We start from the raw sequence: 18993 nt of genomic DNA, 5'->3' as shown, positions 1-18993 counted from the left end.
GTTTATCCATCAAATCGTAGTCATGAAGGTGTTGTTCGGATGTTTCTGACAGGTAGGACGATGTCCCCGACTAAGGGACAACGGAGACTCGCCACGGTCACAGGTTCTTTTAGTTCTTTCGTATAGTTTTAACGGTTAAATGTGCTGTAGCTTACCACTGAGCCGTTGCCCTCGACGGGCGCACGAGACGAAGGAAACTGAAGCCTTTGGATGTAGCCTAGCATCCTGCTAGCCCTTCGCTGTAAAAGGAAGCCATTGTTTGAGTTGCTGGCTATCATCATGGCAACGCAAGCGTCGGCTAAACTGGCGTAACGGTGAGTGGGTTTAAATAGATAAATAAGCGCGTATAACTGGAGAGTGAATAATTTATTTTTCTAAAATTAAATTTGTGCCAAATTGTTCTATCATTGAGCTTTTCAAAGCTCAATGATGACACGACCTGAACTCCATTCATCTCCGTTGTTTGGCAGATAGCTTCACGTTAGCCTCCGTTAGTGTGCTGCTGTGCAGCGGATCACCTCCGTGCCACAGAGGGTTAAATGCACTTAACAGCTGGTCCAAAACGGTTTTTAGAACTTTAGTAGCCAAATCGCTTATTTTAAAAGATACCCTACTGCCCCAACCCTTTAATCTCTGCAATCCAGAAAGGCCGTCCCATCCCATCATGGACACCAGTCAACCGGAAAGTTCATCATTAGTATATTGGATTGGTCTAATTTCAGAGCATCAAATCAGTAAATAAACACTTATGTATTTACAGCGCGTAAACTAAATTATTTAGGCTGTGTATAAAATGAATAATTCTGTTTTGGTCAGTCGCTTTTGCAGGACTTCCTTATGCAAATCAAATTACAGACAAGTGATTACAGCCCTATTGTAAAAATAATATAATTTGTTTTTTCTCAAGACTCATCATAATCATTTTAGTCACGTGATGGCATGGTCTATTATTGCTTCCAACCTTTACATTAAAAAAATAATGAGTTTCCAAGAAAATTTATTGTAATTATTTTAGCAAAATTAAGAATTGATGGGATTTTAAGAATCAGCTGTTGTCCAAAACATATGTCCAATAACAGAATGGCTGTATCTGGTTTGCGTTATTCATCAGTTTAGCTACATTTGCCATCTGAATTTGAGAAATGTCTTAGTGCTTGTCTCCCCCCCCCCCCCCCAAACCCACACACGCACATGCATGCATCAGTTATTAATCAAAATTAGTTTGAAAACATCAGCGTTTTGCTCATCTAAAATGCAGCACCATATATTCCTAATAGTTTGAGCCAGTTGTACTCTTATTAAATGTAGGTGTGACCCGAGCTGTCCTCCTTGCTGTGTAACACATTCTTTTAATCAAGTGACACTCAAGATGATGTCAAAGGCTGTAGTCAGACACCTAATCCTTGGATTGTCTTCTGAACACATTGGAGCTGCTTGACTTTTTAAGGAGGACCTTTAATGGTAGTCTGAATATTTTATTTGAAATTAGCATTTTTCTGCCACCACTGGAGATGGGCCTTGGATTTACAAAAAGCGTAATTTATAAATGATTCAAGTTTTAAAAACACTGTTTGATTACATTTCCAGTAATACCATCTGTGTTTGTTTATTTTTGTATTTACCGTCAGCTGGAGCCATCCTACACGATGTGTGGCAGTAATAAGGCGAGTGAACGTTCCCCCTCTCCATCGTCTCGGGCCAGCCTCCCCGTTTCACTGACATCCTAAAGTCTCTCTCCCAACCGGCCAAGATGACCAACAGGAAGGAGCCGCCCTTCTTCAACGACGATAGTGTGGGAGCTTTTCAGTATAAGCTTCCCTTTTTTGATACTATGGAACTTTTCATAGAGACCCTGACAGGGACTTGTTTTGAGCTGCGTGTGTTGCCTCTTGAAGCTGTCATTTCAGTAAAAGTGAAGATCCAGAGGCTGGAAGGTACAGATTTCTGTATTTATTTATTTATTTTAGTAGTCACGTTAGTGCACAGATGGTGAAATTAACAGATTTGTTGTGACGTATCATGGGGTGGGAAATATAAACGATATAAGGTAGAAACGAAATAAAATAGTTTTTGGCTATATCGCAATACCGCGATAACACGTGACATCACTATGTGCACCCTGCTGTCATTGGGGCAACAGAATGGCAGTGACTGCAAGCATGGAGTGGGTGGAGGAGGCGGCTAATATGCCTCAAGTGTCATATATTTGCCACATGAGGATATTTAAAAGCATGTAATTTTGACGTATATAAACAGAGGAAAAAATAAATCGCAATATATATCGTTACCGCACATGCTTCAGATTATATTGCAATATAGATTTGAGGCTATATCGCCCAGCTCTAACGAATCACATAAACTGTTTCATTTTTTTTTTTATAAAACGGTGGTTTACTAACAGAAGAGAACCCACAGATCATACGCCGTACACAGAAAAATAGCCATTTTTTTTCAAAGCAAGTAGTGTTCTACTTTCACAGCTTGGGGGGGGGGGAACTTTAGCCCCAACTTTACCCAATCCCAGTCTGTATGCTGTGGCTCTGATGCCACATGTGGATTTTCAATTCTCTTCGTAGGTTTTATCAAAACTAATGAGAATCTAAATAATGTTTATATTTACGTTTTCAATAGAAAAAGGGTCATTTTAGCATTTTAGGACTACTTGCATGGAGTTTCCACAACAGAATGACAGTAATAATACAAACACGATGGCTCCCATCATTTCACTACCAGAATTAGATTATGAATTATTCAACTTTTTACCAAACTGAGGATAATTTTTACTGTCAGGCTATATATTTTTTAGATTGGTCCATTCTTGGACCATTTTTCTCCAAAACCGCCCTTGTTGTACCGGGGGAAGATATGTTTGTACATCTATTGGGATTCAAAACATCTTACGACCTCAAAGTATAACGGTGTATTAGAGATTGGCCGATATCAGTTTTTCTGTTGCCGATACTGATATGTCACGCCAATATTTGTTTGTCTTTTTTATACATCTGCATCAGACAATGTTTGTCGTTATGACAGCTGAGTCAGGCACATCCTCGGGCAACCTGGTGCTGCTGCTGCTGAATGTATTTTTAAATTCACTAATAACGTTTGCATGATAAAAGTTCTAAATTAACTTTAAGTGGCTGACTTTGACACTGAGAAGAGCACAAATAAAGAAGATTTAACAGCTGTTTAAAATCAGAGTTTGAAAATTGATTCAGCTTCTGAAATTTTGTGCAACAACTGATGTCATTGGTGACATTTTAGTATGAAAATAAGGTGGAAATGGTCTAGATTTCGGTCATTAAAATCAGCCTTTAAAAATTGACAGTACGTATCGTCCATCGGCTGACCGTGTCAGTATCAGCAACAGAAAATCTGATATTGGTTGACCTCTAGCTGATACTGATATGTAGAGGTCATGGCCTGATATGTGCTGCTGTTTTTTTTTTTTTTTTTTTTAGACCAATTCCTCAAACACTCCACCGTGTCTGCATGCTGAATTGTAACACTAACAACAGTAGACGCACAACATTCTGACCCTGAAGTTAACCGACCGTTTGGTCTTAACTCTGTGCAAGGCTCGGTATTAAAATCAAATACTTAACCAAAGTTTAGGAAACGGGTAAATAATGGAATGTAAGTTGGCAATAATGTTTGAGAGCATTTATTTAGCAGGAACGTAAATAAACATTCAAATAAAATTAGACAGCAACAGCGGGCTGCTGATGTTTGCTGATGGTGAAAAATAAGAAATGATAATTATTGGCCGACTGATGTATTTATTGATCTATCTCTATGTAGTATCATACATCAGTTCTTATAACAAAGATTCAAGCAGAATTATAAAGACTTCTTATTTCAAAATTCCCACTACCTTAAAAATGTTATTGTTGGTTATTTATTCTTTAAAAACCAAAGTCTGGTTTTTATTTTTAACATAATTTCTAAGACATTAACGTTCAGCTTAATGTTTATTTGCCTCTAACTGGACAACCTTACCCCTTTTTATATAAATGTGGGCACAACTGAGACAGCTCTGAGCAAGAAACTGTTTAGAATGATGTAGTTTATTCTTAAGTTGATGTTGTGGGTTTAAACAAGCTGTATTCTGCAGGACAGATAAACATTTTAAATTGTACCTTTAGAATTAACTGGAACAAATGAATGAAAATTCACATTTTTCCTTAAAGGAGATCCGAGCAAGATGTGATGGTTAATGGTGCAGCGCACATTTTCCTCTCGTCTTCCTGTTGGTCTCAGCATTCTAGGTTATTTTGTTTTTGTAGACCGAGGTGACCTGGTGCCTACGTGTCTCTCTGCTGGTTTCTGTCAGCGTGTCCTCTTTGCTCCATGTGAGACGAGTTTAGTTGGAGATGATTTAGATGAGGTAGAGAGCTCTGCAGTGAAGGGAATGCTGCTCACACAATGATGTCATGGCTCTCCAGCAGAGTCAGTGGGCTTACTGACTCACACACACACGCACGCACGCACACGCACACACACACACACACACACACACACACACACACACACACACACACACACACACACCTCGTCTCAGTCCAACCAGAAGATTTCGAGTATCTGTATTTTGTAGACTCTCTACTTCTTCAGTTTCTGTTTTGATTCATTCTTTTTTTATGCCTTTTAAACACAACATTCCTACAACCATAATGATTCTAGTTTCTGTCTGCAAGTCTTCAAACATTGGTGAACTTCTCCCACTTTAAGGATGTTAATCTTCTTACTTAAACAGTTTTTTGTTGCTGTGAGATTGGCTCGTTTTGACCCAGTGCTAAATTCAGTCTTTAGGGGGCAGACGTGATTCACTTATTATGGTGTGAGTCAGATTAGTGACTTTGGTGAATGGCGTATGACCCTGTCCTCGTGAACTCAGGTTGCTTTGTTTGTTTTCGCTCTCTCCGACGGTGTAAAGGCATCCCCGTGGCCCAGCAGCATCTCATCTGGAATGGTGTAGAGCTGGATGATGACCATTGCCTTCATGATTACGGGTAAATATTCTTCCCCAACACATCTCGTCCTTCAGAGCACCAACACCTTGGCCGAATCACACTGAAAATCATTTGCAGGTCCCTCGCTGTCCTAGAGGAAGTGTTGTAAATAAAGCACGGACACAGGGCTCAGCGAGACATGCGGCATCCTAGTCGTATTTGGAGAAGTTGCTCCTCCGCTCTCGTCATTTTCTGACTTGCAGAATTCACCGCTCCGATGCTCCGGCTAGCTGCAGATGGTGATTTTGTTCGGAGTGATTGTCACTTAATCCGTCCCATGAACAGCCTCTTGTGAGAAGCTCTTCTATCACACTGCATGGTGCTTTTGCAGATTCTGGGGAGCAGAAGGAGATCGAAAGAGAGAACAGGGAAGCATCTGCTCGTGTGTAACTGCTGTTCCAAAGCAATTGCCAGTCCTGTACTCTGATTCATCTGGATCTGATCCCCTGAAATGTTTACCTAAAACCAGAGCATCTACTTCACACTTACACCACTCTGCTATTAAAGCATTCATGTTTGTAGCTGTTAATTTTGTTTGTGTTTGCAGCATTTCAGAGGGCTGCACGTTGAAACTCGTTCTAGCCATGAGGGGGGGCCCGATCAACACCCGGAGAGGTAAGAAACATGTCAGAAATGTGCACATTTAACTTTTTATCTAAATATGAGTCACGTGTCTATTCTTTCGTATCCTTAGTAACCTTGGAGGACCCCATCAAAGAAGTGGCTGACCTCATGGAGAGCTCAAAAGACGAGGGATGGGAGAGAAGTCTGACTAACAAGCAGGTCACGTTTGTGGTCTATCGAGATGGAGAGCAGCTGAATTTCTTCCAAGTGCTCGACAGAGGAGATGGTGCTTTAACACCTCTCTCAGAGTCTCTGAGGTTAGTAAATTATGTTTCCTTTTGTTTTGTTTGTTTTTTTAATCTAATAAAACCACATCTACTAGTGAATATAGCAAACTGTTATTTGAGTTTGATCGCTGAGGAGAAATGTGTTTTTCAGTGGTGGCTCTGTGCATAATGCATATGCGGAGGAGGATGGAGCGAGTCCTGCAGCTGCACAGCAGAACCTCGAGAACTCCATCACCATGACTAAAATGAAGCTGCTCAAAGCCAAGATGGAGAGTATGAACCTTAACAAAAAGGTACAGAAATCCTCCTGGAACCCCGTTAGTGATCGCTCACTGCTTTGACTAATCGTTTGTTTAGTAGTTAAAATGTGATTTTAATGCACACAACAGGATGAGGGAAATTTCAGCAAATATAAACAATGTCATTTTGTTCAATAACTGAAGCCTTTTTTATTTTTCAGAAATCTACTAAAGTAAAACCCTGCACCCCTGTTGGCCCTCATCCCAGCAGCCATCTTGGATCTTCCAGCGTACGACACCATCACAGTCTCTTTCGCTCTCTCTCACAGATCAACCAGCCTTGGAAGACGAATGCCCCGCTACCTCCGATTGTAGACAGTGAATCTATAGACCCCTCTCCACCGCCTGCTGCAACCCCGGCCCATTTCACAATCCCCAGGCGGTCTCCTCCTTCGTTCTTGTCACCATCTTGTTACATGCTTCAGGAGGAGGAACCCTGGGAGACGTACCCATCTTTTACAAAGATCCTCCCTCCTCCCAAAGTGTCCCGAATGGAGGTAGGCAGCAAGCTGATGAGGGACTGTGTTTATCCTCAGCTTTCACCACTGTGCAGCAGAGGTCCACCAGAAGCCCCCTTCGACCCAGCTGAGCCTTCAGCGGAGATGGTGGGCCTGAGTTTGTTAGAGGAGCCAGTAGGACTCGTGGCGTCGACACAGTCAGGTGCACCGTTCGGGGACTTTTCAGACCCTCTAAGACTTGATGTATCCATTCAGCATGAGGGAGGTCGTCAGCCTCTTGACATCGGGGCTCAGCACCAGCTGCCACACCCCCCCTCCCCGATCAGTCCATGGTCACTGGGCACAAGTGATGCACTCACCAGCAGAGCTGACAACACTTCGGTGCATCTCACTCCGCCCTCCCCCCTAATGAGCCCCGCCCCCGAGCCATCCCCCACCAGACTGCTGCCTCAGCCTTTCGACTCCACACTTTTACTGTCTAACCTACAAGCACAGTCCTCAGTGAAGCCAGGCGGCACATCCCCTCACCCCCCAGCCTCCGTATCAACGCATCCTCTGCGCCGCCGCGGTGTTAAAGTAGAGTCACCCGGCAAACGACCAGAACACATCTCTAAGAGAGAAGCAAGAAGCATAACGAAGATGGCAAACCAAGCCTGTAAGGAGCCACTAGGGTCTGTGAACACCTCTGAGTTGTTGGCTTCTCTCTCCACAAGAACTCCAGACAGCAGCAGGGACGGCCTCAGAGAGAGTCTGGGATTTGCACTGACGCTGCCTCCTGCTGCCACGACCTCAGGACAGGGCAGCCTCGGCTCCAGGCTGCCATCTATTCCTACCGACGAGCTTCTTCAGGATGATCCCATTAGACAAATGTCACCGATGCGTCGAGCAGCATCTTCTTATAAGGTGAGGACAGACGGTCAGTAGCTATGTCTGGATTGGTGAATGTGTTTTTGTTGTGCTGTTTCTCTTTAGATTAGCATCAGTACAGTTTTAGATCAGTAACACGACAGATGTAGTCTCTTTAGTCAGACTTGTAAGGGTTGAACTCTGAAGCGGTTTAATGATTGAAACACCATTTTGTTCTCAGACCAGCAACTGTTTTACATACACCGGGGCAGTCGAGGCTTCATTTGGGACGATAGGTAAGCAAAGCAACCTTCTTGTTTTAACGATGCAACTAAACAGCACAAGAGTACAGAACTTATGATTTTTGGGTCAGATGAAACTTGAAAAAATAGAATATGGTGAAAAGGTTCATTTATTTCAGTAATTGAACTTAACATGAGAAAATGATATATGATAGGCTCATTCTATGCTAAGTGAGATATTTCAAGCCTTGCTTTGTTACTGTGATGATTGTGGCTTACAGCTGATGAAAACCCCACATTCAAAACCTCAGACAATTAGAAAATTGTGAAAAAGTTCAATATTCTAGACTCAAAAGTGTCCCACTCTAATCAGCTGATTCATCCAAAACACCTGCAAACGATTCCTGAGCCTTTAGGTGGTCTCTCGGTCTGAGTTGAATAGCGTACTCACCATGCTGAGTGCTAATGCTAGACGAACAAAACGTAGTTGCCAGTTTAATAAAACAGCGTGTTCACGTAGATTAAGAACAAATCAACAGAAACAAAATTCTAACTTTTCTGCTTTAATAGTTACTCATTACTCACAGTGCTCCAGTAACATTTTCTTACTTTTTTTACTCTTAGTTTAGTATTTGTGTCACTACACACTTCTGGTCAAAAGCTCTTTTTGTCCACGTTTGGATGTTGTTTGGCCAAAACGTTCAGCTGGACTCCTTTGTTTATACTGCTGCCTCCTGGGTAACTCCACATCTGAGAGCGTTGATGGTACTGGTTCGTCTTTCTCAGATGTAGGACCTTTCTTTCCAAGCATCCGTCCATCCATCCATCCATCCATTCATTCATTGTTCTCCACTTATCCAGGGTTGGGTCACGGGGGCAGATGCCTAAGCAGAGAGGCCCAGACTTCCCTCTCCCCATTTACTTGGGCCAGCTCCTCCGGGGGAATCCCAAAGCTTTCCTTGGTCAGCCAAGAGACATGGTCCCTCCATCGTGTCCTGGGTCTTCCTTTAGGTCATCTGCCAGTTGGACGTGCTCAGCAAACCTCACCAGGGAGACGTCCAGGAGGCATCTTAACTAGATGCCCGAGCCACCTCAACTGGTTCCTCTCGGCTTGGGTTTACTCCTTTACTCCGAGCCCCTCCCGGATGACCGAGCTTCTCACCCCATCTCTAAGAGAGAGCCCAGACTCCCTGTGGAAAAAACTCATTTTGGCCGCTTGTACTGTTTATCCGCAGTCTCATTCTTTCGGTCACTACCTGAAGCTCGTGACCTTAGGTTCTCAGCTCTCTCTTCATGGTGACAGGCTGGTACAACGCAAAATGCACGCTTGTTTGTTCTGAGCTACCTCCCAGAATGCATTGTGACATTACATCACGATCTGTTTGTCACTACCGTAAAGTACGCTATTGCAGAAATAAACAAACTTTGAAATTAAAAACGATACTAGCCGTGTTCTGTCGTCAGTGGTTGAACACAAATTCTTAACTCCAGGCGTGTCTATCCAGACAAACGGCATAGACAAAGAAAAAAACATTTTTTTTAAATGCAGACAGCCGGTCACATTCCTACCTGCTCGACAGAGAGCTTGCAGCACTTTTCTTCACGGTACTGCCAGTTTCGTTATGCTGCTGAGTCTCTGTGGCCTGCAGCACTAGCTGAGCTGCATGCTTCCACAGATATTAGTGAGAAGATAACAAAAAAGGTGACGTTAACGGAAAACGTTTTAGATAAGCGATGTTTCCTTAAGTTACATCATTTTTAACCCAGTTATTCAGTTTCAAACTAGTCATTGATGTACTTTAAAACTTGAATTCATCCGGTGTTCAGCAAACCTGCAGTGGTCTCTAAATGAGAATAAATAAATCTTATGTAGAAAAACACTCAGGTTCTCCTGTCGCAAGGTGTAGGAGTTAGCCATAGGAGTGGGCGTGGAAAACTGCAGCATTTGGAGTCTTACTTACTAGTATTTATGATTTGCAAATATCTCATCTCTGATTGGCTAACAGCAACGCGACTCTTCCACTGCCTCCATTTGCTCTTCTTTCCTGGGTTAAAAATGCAATGTTGATGTTTTAACTCCGCAAATAAGTCGAGCGTGAAGGAGTTCTGCTGTGTGTTGGAGTTGCTAATGCTAACGGTTAGCTTCCACTAGCGCTACTCCCTCCTGGATGCTAAATCATAAGCAGCCTTCCTTGGTTGCAAGCCAAGGTGGTCAAAGCCATGAATGCTAATTTTCACTATGTTTGATAAGAGAGTGGCTTTCTATTTTCTTTCTGTGGCCATTGCTGGCAATGGGGGTCGGAGAAGGTTCTCATGTTCAGCATGCACACCCAACTCGGAGTGACTTATCGTAATTCCAAAAGAACAACGGTTTCTCAGTGAATGAGACCTTTAAAATAAAAACACATCGCACACACCTGCACCTAGTTTAACTGATTAAACTTGCACATCATTGTGCAGATGTAGCTTTACACCAGGTTTGAAACACCTGAGATGACAGTGGAAGCCACAGAAATACACATATGGAACTATATGAAGACTGCATTCAGGGAAGGTTCTTTTCTTGTCATTAATTCTCTGAGTACAAGTTCCCTGACAGGAAGCAGGTTGTAAAATTAACAGATGTTTCAAGCATCCAAATGTTTTAGAAATTGAGCTGCATAGAACAACAAGTATAATGCAATTCTGACCTCTCCAGTTTGTAAATCAACAATTGTTTTTTTTTCCTGATGACACCTGGAATCATTTAAATGGTTGAAATAATTTAAAAAAATTTTATTGTCAGGCACTCCAATGTACCACCTACCTCCAGTTAAGGCCCCCGTTGGCACCAAGAAGAAGAGCTCAAAGCACTGCTTCCTTTGTGGCAAGAAGACTGGGCTGGCCACCAGCTACGAATGCAGGTACAAATGTGTCGGTTCCCTTTGTGTTCTCCAGCTGACTCACTTTAAACTTTAAATCTCTCTCGCTTGCCCTTGAAACCAGCCGTTTAATACAAAGTGGTTCCTGCTTTGTTCACTTTGCTCCTGTCACATCTCAAAGGGAAACGGATGTTCCCAACTTGTTCTCTAACAAGTTATTCGCTTCATCAAAGCTTCCAACATCTATAAACGTCTTCTCCGCCCTGGACTTCACTTTGGGTGCGCAGACTGAATCCGATGCAACAGAACGTAACTCTAATCTTTTAACGTCGAGTCGACCTCTTAAAGTTACTGCCCTCCCTGCTGTGTTCAGTAGACTGAGTACTGTGATTAACTGAACATCAGTCTCGATTATGTTGCAGATTTGAGCAAGTGTTGCTGCAGTTACCAGCTGCCTTATTTGAACTGTTTAGATGTAGAAAACCAAGACGAGACTGAGGAGGTCACAGTTATTCCCATAGTTGTTCCTTAAAGGGGACCTCTAATAGGTGTATAGGTGTTTAGAAGGTTCTTTAGCGGCTTTATTCCAGTCGTTTCAGGACTCTGTTACTTTAACAAAACGAGCTGTCGCTGGCCACGCCACTCACCCTCTAATTGGCTGCTATTAGGTGAGGAGTTCAGATATCCAGGAGGGACTCAGAGTAGAGCTGCTGCACTTCTGGAGTCAACTGGTGAGAGGGGTTCTGTGCTCCGTCCGTCTGTTCTGTCTGGGTTCCGGTGGTAACAGCTTCGGCAGAGAACCTTCCTCCCAAACCTTCTTTTGTCCAATGACATCCCCAGATGTTTCCTGGCCAAGGTGCCCTGGTTCGACCTCGGGCCTCCTGCTGGCAGGGCATGTCTGAAACGCCTGCCCTCGAGAGCATCTAGGGGACATTCTCACCACCTCAGCTGGTTCCTGTCAACATGGAGGAACAGTGGCTCTACTCGGCTTCTCCTGAATGTCTGAGCTCTTCTACCTGTCTCTAAGGCTGAGCTCGACCACCCGATGGAGGAAAATAATTTTGTCCACTTTGTCATAATCTTGTTCTTTTGGTCATGACCCAAAGCTCGTGACCGTAGGTGAGGATCGGGACAAAGATGGCCTGGTAAATTGAGAGCTTTACTTTCTGGCTTCGCTCCCTCTTCACCGCACCAGATTACAACAGGGGTTCTATGCTAATTTTCCTTATTGGGATGCCACAATAAGAGGACTTTTTGAAACTGCTCGTCAGAAGCACATGAATCCTGAAACTAAACACAGACAGACAGCAGATGGATGGTTTTTATTCACGTTTGGAGTGTCTATAGAGGCAGTAGAGACACACAGCAGCACTAAAGTGAGATTTGTTTAATATGTCCCCTTTAATGACTTCTGCTAACATTGCTCCTCAAGTGTTTAAAGCATTAGATCATTTTTGTACCTGACTGTTTACATTTTTATGCTATCTTGTAGGTGCAGTCACAACTTTTGCGCCACCCATCGTTACCCGGAAACCCACGACTGCTCTTACGACTACAAAAGTGCCGGGCGTCGGTTTCTGCAGGAGACCAACCCTCTCATCAGTGCTCCCAAGCTGCCTAAGATCTAGACCTGTCTCCATTTACGGGATGGGAAAACACAATTCTGCATAGGTATTTTAATGAGGACTTGGACTTGTGTCCTACACCGCTGTGTGCTTTTAAAGAAAACAAATCAGCCAAGTTTGCTCAGACTTTTAATAAATATGCTGTAAATTAGAGTGTGAACAAGTTCCTTGTGTTTGTTACTTAGTCCTGTTTTTCTTTTGTCAGGGAAAAAAAAAGAAATGCATGTATTTAGGTAGTTTTTACTAAATCCATTTGCTGCACGTTATTTTGTTTTATAGGACCGCCGTTGACGTCACTTGACAAGTCTTTTAACAGATGCACTTTAGAATTATATTTATACAGCTAACGTTTCTTCTCTATGGTAAAGGCTGCATACGTTTCTGTGCTCGTCTATGAAAGTGTTGATATTAATATTCAGATTTTTATATTCCGTTCCACTAATGGCTTTTCTTACTTGGGCACACTCAACATCACTAATGACCATGAGTTCTGTAGGAAGAACTGTGCTCCCTCTTATCGATGAAATAATATTTATTAATAACACAACTTATTTAAATTAAAGTTTGGTTTTGAAACTGTAAGTATGCGACATGTGTATGTGTGAGTGTCGGTAATCTGTCCTTATTGATTCAACTGTATTGGGGGGGGGGGGGTATATTTATTTTTCAGTAAGGTGGTTGCCAATAATTTTTTTATTATTGCTCAGCTGTTGCAAAAACTTTAAATAATGAGTATCTACAGGAGTTTCATTAAATAAACTTCCTTTCCATACACATTGTGTGTTACCGGTGTGTGGGTGGGGGTGGGGGGGTTCTTGTCTAAAATTAAATCTAACTGGAACCTTTTGAATTAAACTTAAAAGAAATGCTGATGTCACCTTTTTTTTACAGAAAGTACTTGAATTTTGTCCTCGAGGCTCGCCATTTCCTCATTATGAGCACTTTGAATATTTGATTTTGTCACTTCTCTCTCTTTGCAAGTCTTCCTCGAACTGCTGTGATGGGAAATGGTTTCTGCTCTGTAGCCTTCCCTGACTCAGACCTTTGGTGGTTTCTTAGCAACAAGATGAGCATACCATTAAACCTGTTAAACAGTGGAACTCCCTCTTCTAAGTCTTGCCAGAGAACATCTTGTCAGGCGCCTCCTTTCATTAACACTAGGTCACAGTGTTATGATGGGAAACTTTAAGGTCTTCCCTCCAGACTGTTAACTAAAATTACTTGTTAAGAGAGATTAAGTTTCATGTAAAGTGTCGTTAAAATGTTTGAAATGATAGAATCCCCAAATTAGGCGCTTGTATTTATAGCTATACTTATAATACTGAGATTAAACAATAATTTTATATGCATTTAATCAAACATTTAAATAAAAACACTAGTGAGTGAGAAGGAATAATACTTTGAATATAGTTATTTAGATTTGAAGTAAATCCCATGCGGTCACTTATTATTCCCTCTCTTCAGTTGGAATGCTGCTCCCGTGCGTTAGACAAACCTTTGACCGGAGACGCCTCTGCGTTTGTATCCTTAGTGCTGTCTGTCTTTGATCTACTGTAATTGGGCTGTGCAGCAGAGACTACTGAAACACTGCTTATTTTCTCCCTAGCTGATGAATGCACCTCAACTTGGTGAAGGGTACTTTTATTTCAGAATAGTCCTTGGCACAATCAGATGAATGTTTTTAAAAGTAAAACGGGCTGATTTGATGTCAGACTCTGTCAAATGAAGTCTATGAAAGTTTGAGTTTACCCAGAAGTTTGTACCTACAAAACTCAAGCCATCTCTTTAGAGTCTGTGCTGAATGCTAATTAGCATTTAGCATGGCAATACACTAAAGGAGCGTATGTCAGAATTCTACAGTGAAATTATCACAAAACTGTCAAATGTCTCAATCACGTTGGAAGGAAGGTTACATTGAAACAGATGTTCTTCTAAGCCATGTGGGTGGTTGCTAGAAAGGGACATAGTCACTGTTTACGATGTGTGAGCCGGTGAGGTTGTCGAGTCTGGCATTTGTAATTTGAAACCAAGCCAAAAAGTATCAGAGTTGTTAAAATAACCAAAGCCAGTAAACAGTGGCGGCCCAGAAGTTATTTCTTGAACCCCTAAGAAGCCATGACATCTTTGTTTCACTTCCACATTGGGTAAAGAAGGCTAGAGGCTTTCGTTGAGCTAACGATGCCTCTAATTTGCAGTTCAAATCAAAGATACTTTATTAATCCCAGAGAGAAATTAGTTTCAGCACACACAATTCAGAGATCAGACATACATGGGCAAGACACATGACAAGAATTGGTGACTGTGGTCATTCGCAACCCTGAGTCGCATTTCCTTAATAGAGAGTGAAGAGGGGTTATATGAGGATTGGTTCAGGTGGAGGGAAAAATGGGCACTTCAGAGTTACCCTCCAACCAGGAGGGCAGTTTTGCTCTAGTTAGCAAACAGTTGGCTCTAAAAATATCTCAGACTATGTTATCAATTACCAACAACTCAATATTACTGTGAAATGTATGTGTGAAGTGAATAATGAGTCAATCTTGCGTTTTACTTCCTTTAATGACTCGTTCAGCATTATAACAGCAAGATGGCAAACTTCTCTAATGACAGAGGCATACCACTGTAATAAGTGTAGAAAATGCTCCCTACCTTAAAGCACCCAAGAGTGCTGAAACTAGATATGACAGCATATTTATCCACTTGCCATGTATGGGTCGTCTTCGCTTGTAATCTAGAATCTTCTGGCGCTGATCCGTAACTGGCAACAACCATGAAACTCACGGAGCGGTAGTGAGAAAGTAACTTTATGCTTAGAAAAATTAGCTGCAGTAACCAAATTTGACCACAAGATGTCATTCTTACTTTTTTCTTACATATTGAATCTTAAAGAACATTAATCATATGTGACAAATCTAAATGTTTGTGTGCTAGTTTACTTTAGCAAATTTTTTTGCACCAATGCTAAAGCACCACTGTAGATCATCCTTTTTTGAGAGTGGATTCTTTATATTCCCATGGCCCCGTGTAGCCGTCAGGATATGTATGAGCTTTGTCTGAGCATTTGATTTGTTTTCCAGTGTTTGTGTATCACAGAAATACACCAGTCAAACGCCTGTCTACTCTCAGAGTTGCTCAGCCTGTACTTTGCGGCTCTGCCAATTTCTGCAAGTCTATATTTTGTACAGTGAATTTGTTGTTGTTGTTTGGGGAACGTAGATGTATAAGCTCAGGGAGGGTTGTTCTATTAAGAGAAAATTGAAGATCAGTAATTATCTGTCAGATATTACCTCTTAGGCCAAAAGAACTGAGGACTGTATCTCATTTACTTATCCCAAAATTCAGTATTTTTGTTTCAGAGCAAAGAAAATAAGTTATCTCCTTACACTGGAATTTAACTTTGAAGCCATATGCCACATGGAACAGCAGTAGCTCAGGAGGTAGAGCAGGTTGTGCTGCAATTGGAAGGTTGCGTGTTTAATGCCAGCTCTGACCAGTGAATGCTGCTGTTGTGTTCTTGGGCAAGACGCTTAACCCGCCTTGCCTGCTCTTGGTGGTCTGACGGACCGGTGGCGCCTGTGTTCGGCAGGCCTCACCTTTGTGTGTCCCAGGGCAGCTGTGGCTACATTGTAGCTCATCACCAGTGTGCAAATGTGTGTGTGAATGAGTGGATGACTGATTGTGTTGTGAAGTGCCTTGGGGGGGTTGTAGAACCCTAAGAAGGTGCTATACAAATACAGGCCATTTTACATGACTGACTTCTTAGATTTACAGATTTGTTTCTAAATATTAAAAACAATAATCTGTTCTTATACATGCACGTGCATAGTCAGAGATTACAGTCAGGTGTATCATCAACCAATTACACCAAATAGGTGATAATCACCATAATTTCCTATTCAATAGGAACAGCTGTTTGTGTAGGTCAGTGATGCTCAGTCCTGGTCCTCTAGTGCATGTTTTAGTGCTCCAGCACACCTGATTTAATGGTTAAATTACCTGTTCAGCATGCAGAAGTCAGATTGTCATCACTTATTAAAATTTGCTGTGTTTAAGCAGAGACACCTCCAAAATAATTAAGATAGTGGCCCTGGAGGTCCAGTACCCGGACGCGCGATCAAATCAAATCTTTTGAACAGCTCTTCAAAGTGAACAATGAGAGCTGTCTTTCTAGAGAATGCTTCGTTCCCACGAAGATCACCCCGCTTCGTTCCAAAGACCCAGTGTTTTGAACATCTCTTTGAGGGAATCGGCTCTCGAATGAACGGCACCCTTCAAAGAGCAATTAGTCTCTAGCAAGCTTATTTATGTGAATATATAGTCTGGCCACGACCCATAGAAAAAGTTCAGTCGAGGGGTGGAATCTATGGTTGTGTTTCAAACTGTCTCTGCATGCTATTGGACAATGAACAATGTGACATACTCACCGCTACGGGTGTCAGTCAATGGGGCAGTCCACCATAGACTATCCAAGGAGATGCAAATACATCTTTTTTCTAAAAAGAGGACTTAAGTACCTCTATCTGCTCTTGACTCAAAGAAAAGTCCATGTCTAAATAGTCTAAAGTTGAAGCCAAAGCCGTTTCAAATGAGCCCTTGCCATCTTAGTTGTTTCGCTCCGTCACATCATCCCGTCCACCAAACCGATAGAGTGCTGTGATTGGCCTTTGGAGAAAGAAGAATCACCGTTATCATCACTTCCCTTACAAGCAGAAAGATGGCAGGAACTATTAGGACCGTGATGCAGCTACGTCTACTCCCCACAGAAATTTGCCCATTAACGTAGGCTACTTTATTTTTAATCCACATACCAAACATTTGACATGGAAACTAGGCCAAATGACTCAGCTATGTCTAAAAACACGATAAGAGATGCACAGCAAAAAATAGCTGCTGCTCTCAATCGATGAGTCAATGTTTAAGATATTTTTCTGCACCAGAACGGATGTAACATAATGAGTGTCTGCATCCAGCAGTGAAATATGGTGGAGGCTTGTTGTCGGCTGGGGGTTTGGTTAGGATTCATGGAGTCATAAAAACATGAAGATACAAACAAATTATAGTATATCACCAAGGAGGTGTCAGATCTTCTTAAAATACCCCACTGACTCATTTTTAATACATTTGCTATGGTTTCTAGTAGAAATGCATGTCTATTTCAGGAGGTAGAAGTTAAAAGAGAGGAGGGATGGAAAACGACAGGATTATGAGTCTAAGGTTCAGTTCCCACGCCAGAATAATCATGCAGATATTTGGAAAGCTTCTCCCTTTCTGACAATCTTAAAACTGTGTAGAATTACTGACCGTAAAGGCTCTAAAGATAATCTGATCAGATAATCTTACCTTTTGTGGTGTGTTATGAACATTCTGGTTTGCTCGGAAAGATGTCGGAACCACTCTGTTAGGGATTTTATTAATATATGTTATCAATAAACCCATTTCCTGCAGCTAGAGAGACAGGAGACAAATTAAGCAGACAAGTACCAAATTGCAATCTATGGCAAGAGCACGAGGCAAATGCCCCGAATTCTGCTCACAGAGTTTATTTATTACAAAAGATAAGAAAGGAATGGGAGTGATGTCCATGTGTGAGAGAGTGTGTGTGTATGGGAAGTTACAAGGTAACAAGAATGTGTGTGTGAGAGAGAGAGAGAGAGAGAGAGAGAGAGAGAGAGAGAGAGAGAGAGAGAGAGAGAGAGAGAGAGAGAGAGAGAGAGAGAGAGAGAGAGAGAGAGAGAGAGAGAGAGAGAGAGAGAGAGAGAGAGAGAGAGAGAGAGAGAGAGAGAGAGAGAGAGAGAGAGAGAGAGAGAGAGAGAGAGAGAGAGAGAGAGAGAGAGAGAGAGAGAGAGAGAGAGAGAGAGAGAGAGAGAGAGAGAGAATGCTTTCAGGACATTCAGTTACTAGAATTAAAGTAATGAAATATAAAATTTCCATAACACACTTTTATCAGAAATTCAGGCTTTCCAACATGTTGGATTGTCTTGGTCTAATTTTCGAGGACAAACAAACACCCTGCCTATTGAATGTGACGTCTAACCAATCAGAAAGTGAGGTTTCAAAAGCATGCAGCACACTCCTTCTCTGCTATGTTGGTTCCCTTCAAAGTCTAATTGTATCTTGAGAGATTTCCCGTCTGATAGGGGAATGTCCAGGGATGAAAGCGGTACATGAACCAGGCCACCCATCCATGCATTTTCGTCCGCTTATCCGGAGTCAGGTCCCGGGAGCAGTTGCTTAAGCAGAGAGGCCTAAATTTCCCTCTCCCCAGCCACTTGGGCCAGCTCTTCTGGGAAAATCCCAAGGCATTCCCTGGCCAGTAGAGTAACATAATCTCTCCAGCATGTCCTGGGCCTTCCCATTGATCTTCTCCTGGTTGGACGTGTCCAGAAAACCTCACCAGAGAGGCATCCAGGAGGCATCCTAATCAGATGCCCGAGCCACCTTAACTGGCTCCTCTCGATGAACAAGGCTTCACTCATTAATATTCATGATATGCAAGCTTCCTTTGATTAGCTGACAGCAACTCCACTCTTCTGCTGCCTTCATTCGCTCTCTATTCTTGGGTAAAAAATGAAACATTGATGTATTATCGTCTAGAATAACACAAGCATGAATATGTTCTGTGCTGTAGATCTGGGGCTGCGCAGTGGTTAGAGCTGTTGCCTTGCAGCAAGAAGGTCCTGGGTTCGCTTCCCGGCCTGGGATCTTTCTGCATGGAGTTGGCATGTTCTCCCTGTGCATGCGTGGGTTCTCTCCGGGTACTCCGGCTTCCTCCCACAGTCCAAAAACATGACGGTTAGGTTAA

The 18993-nt window shown here is 42.3% G+C and overlaps 1 protein-coding gene across 1 annotated transcript; it reads left to right on the top strand.

Annotated features, from left to right (window-relative positions):
* The first annotated feature begins 106 nt into the window (after positions 1–106).
* zfand4 (zinc finger, AN1-type domain 4) lies at positions 107–12347 on the top strand. Its single transcript, XM_015944366.3, has 10 exons — positions 107–314; positions 1629–1934; positions 4937–5012; positions 5560–5627; positions 5707–5893; positions 6015–6156; positions 6324–7523; positions 7708–7762; positions 10494–10611; positions 12062–12347. The coding sequence occupies exons 2-10, from the start codon at positions 1751–1753 to the stop codon at positions 12195–12197; spliced, it is 2166 nt and encodes a 721-aa protein (XP_015799852.3). The 5' UTR covers positions 107–314; positions 1629–1750; the 3' UTR covers positions 12198–12347.
* The last annotated feature ends 6646 nt before the right edge of the window (positions 12348–18993 follow it).

Source organism: Nothobranchius furzeri, chromosome 12, assembly GCF_043380555.1.
Source record: "Nothobranchius furzeri strain GRZ-AD chromosome 12, NfurGRZ-RIMD1, whole genome shotgun sequence".
NCBI classification, from domain to species: domain Eukaryota; kingdom Metazoa; phylum Chordata; class Actinopteri; order Cyprinodontiformes; family Nothobranchiidae; genus Nothobranchius; species Nothobranchius furzeri.
The sequence above is the reverse complement of the archived record's forward strand: the minus strand, read 5'-3'. Positions and strand labels throughout refer to the sequence as shown.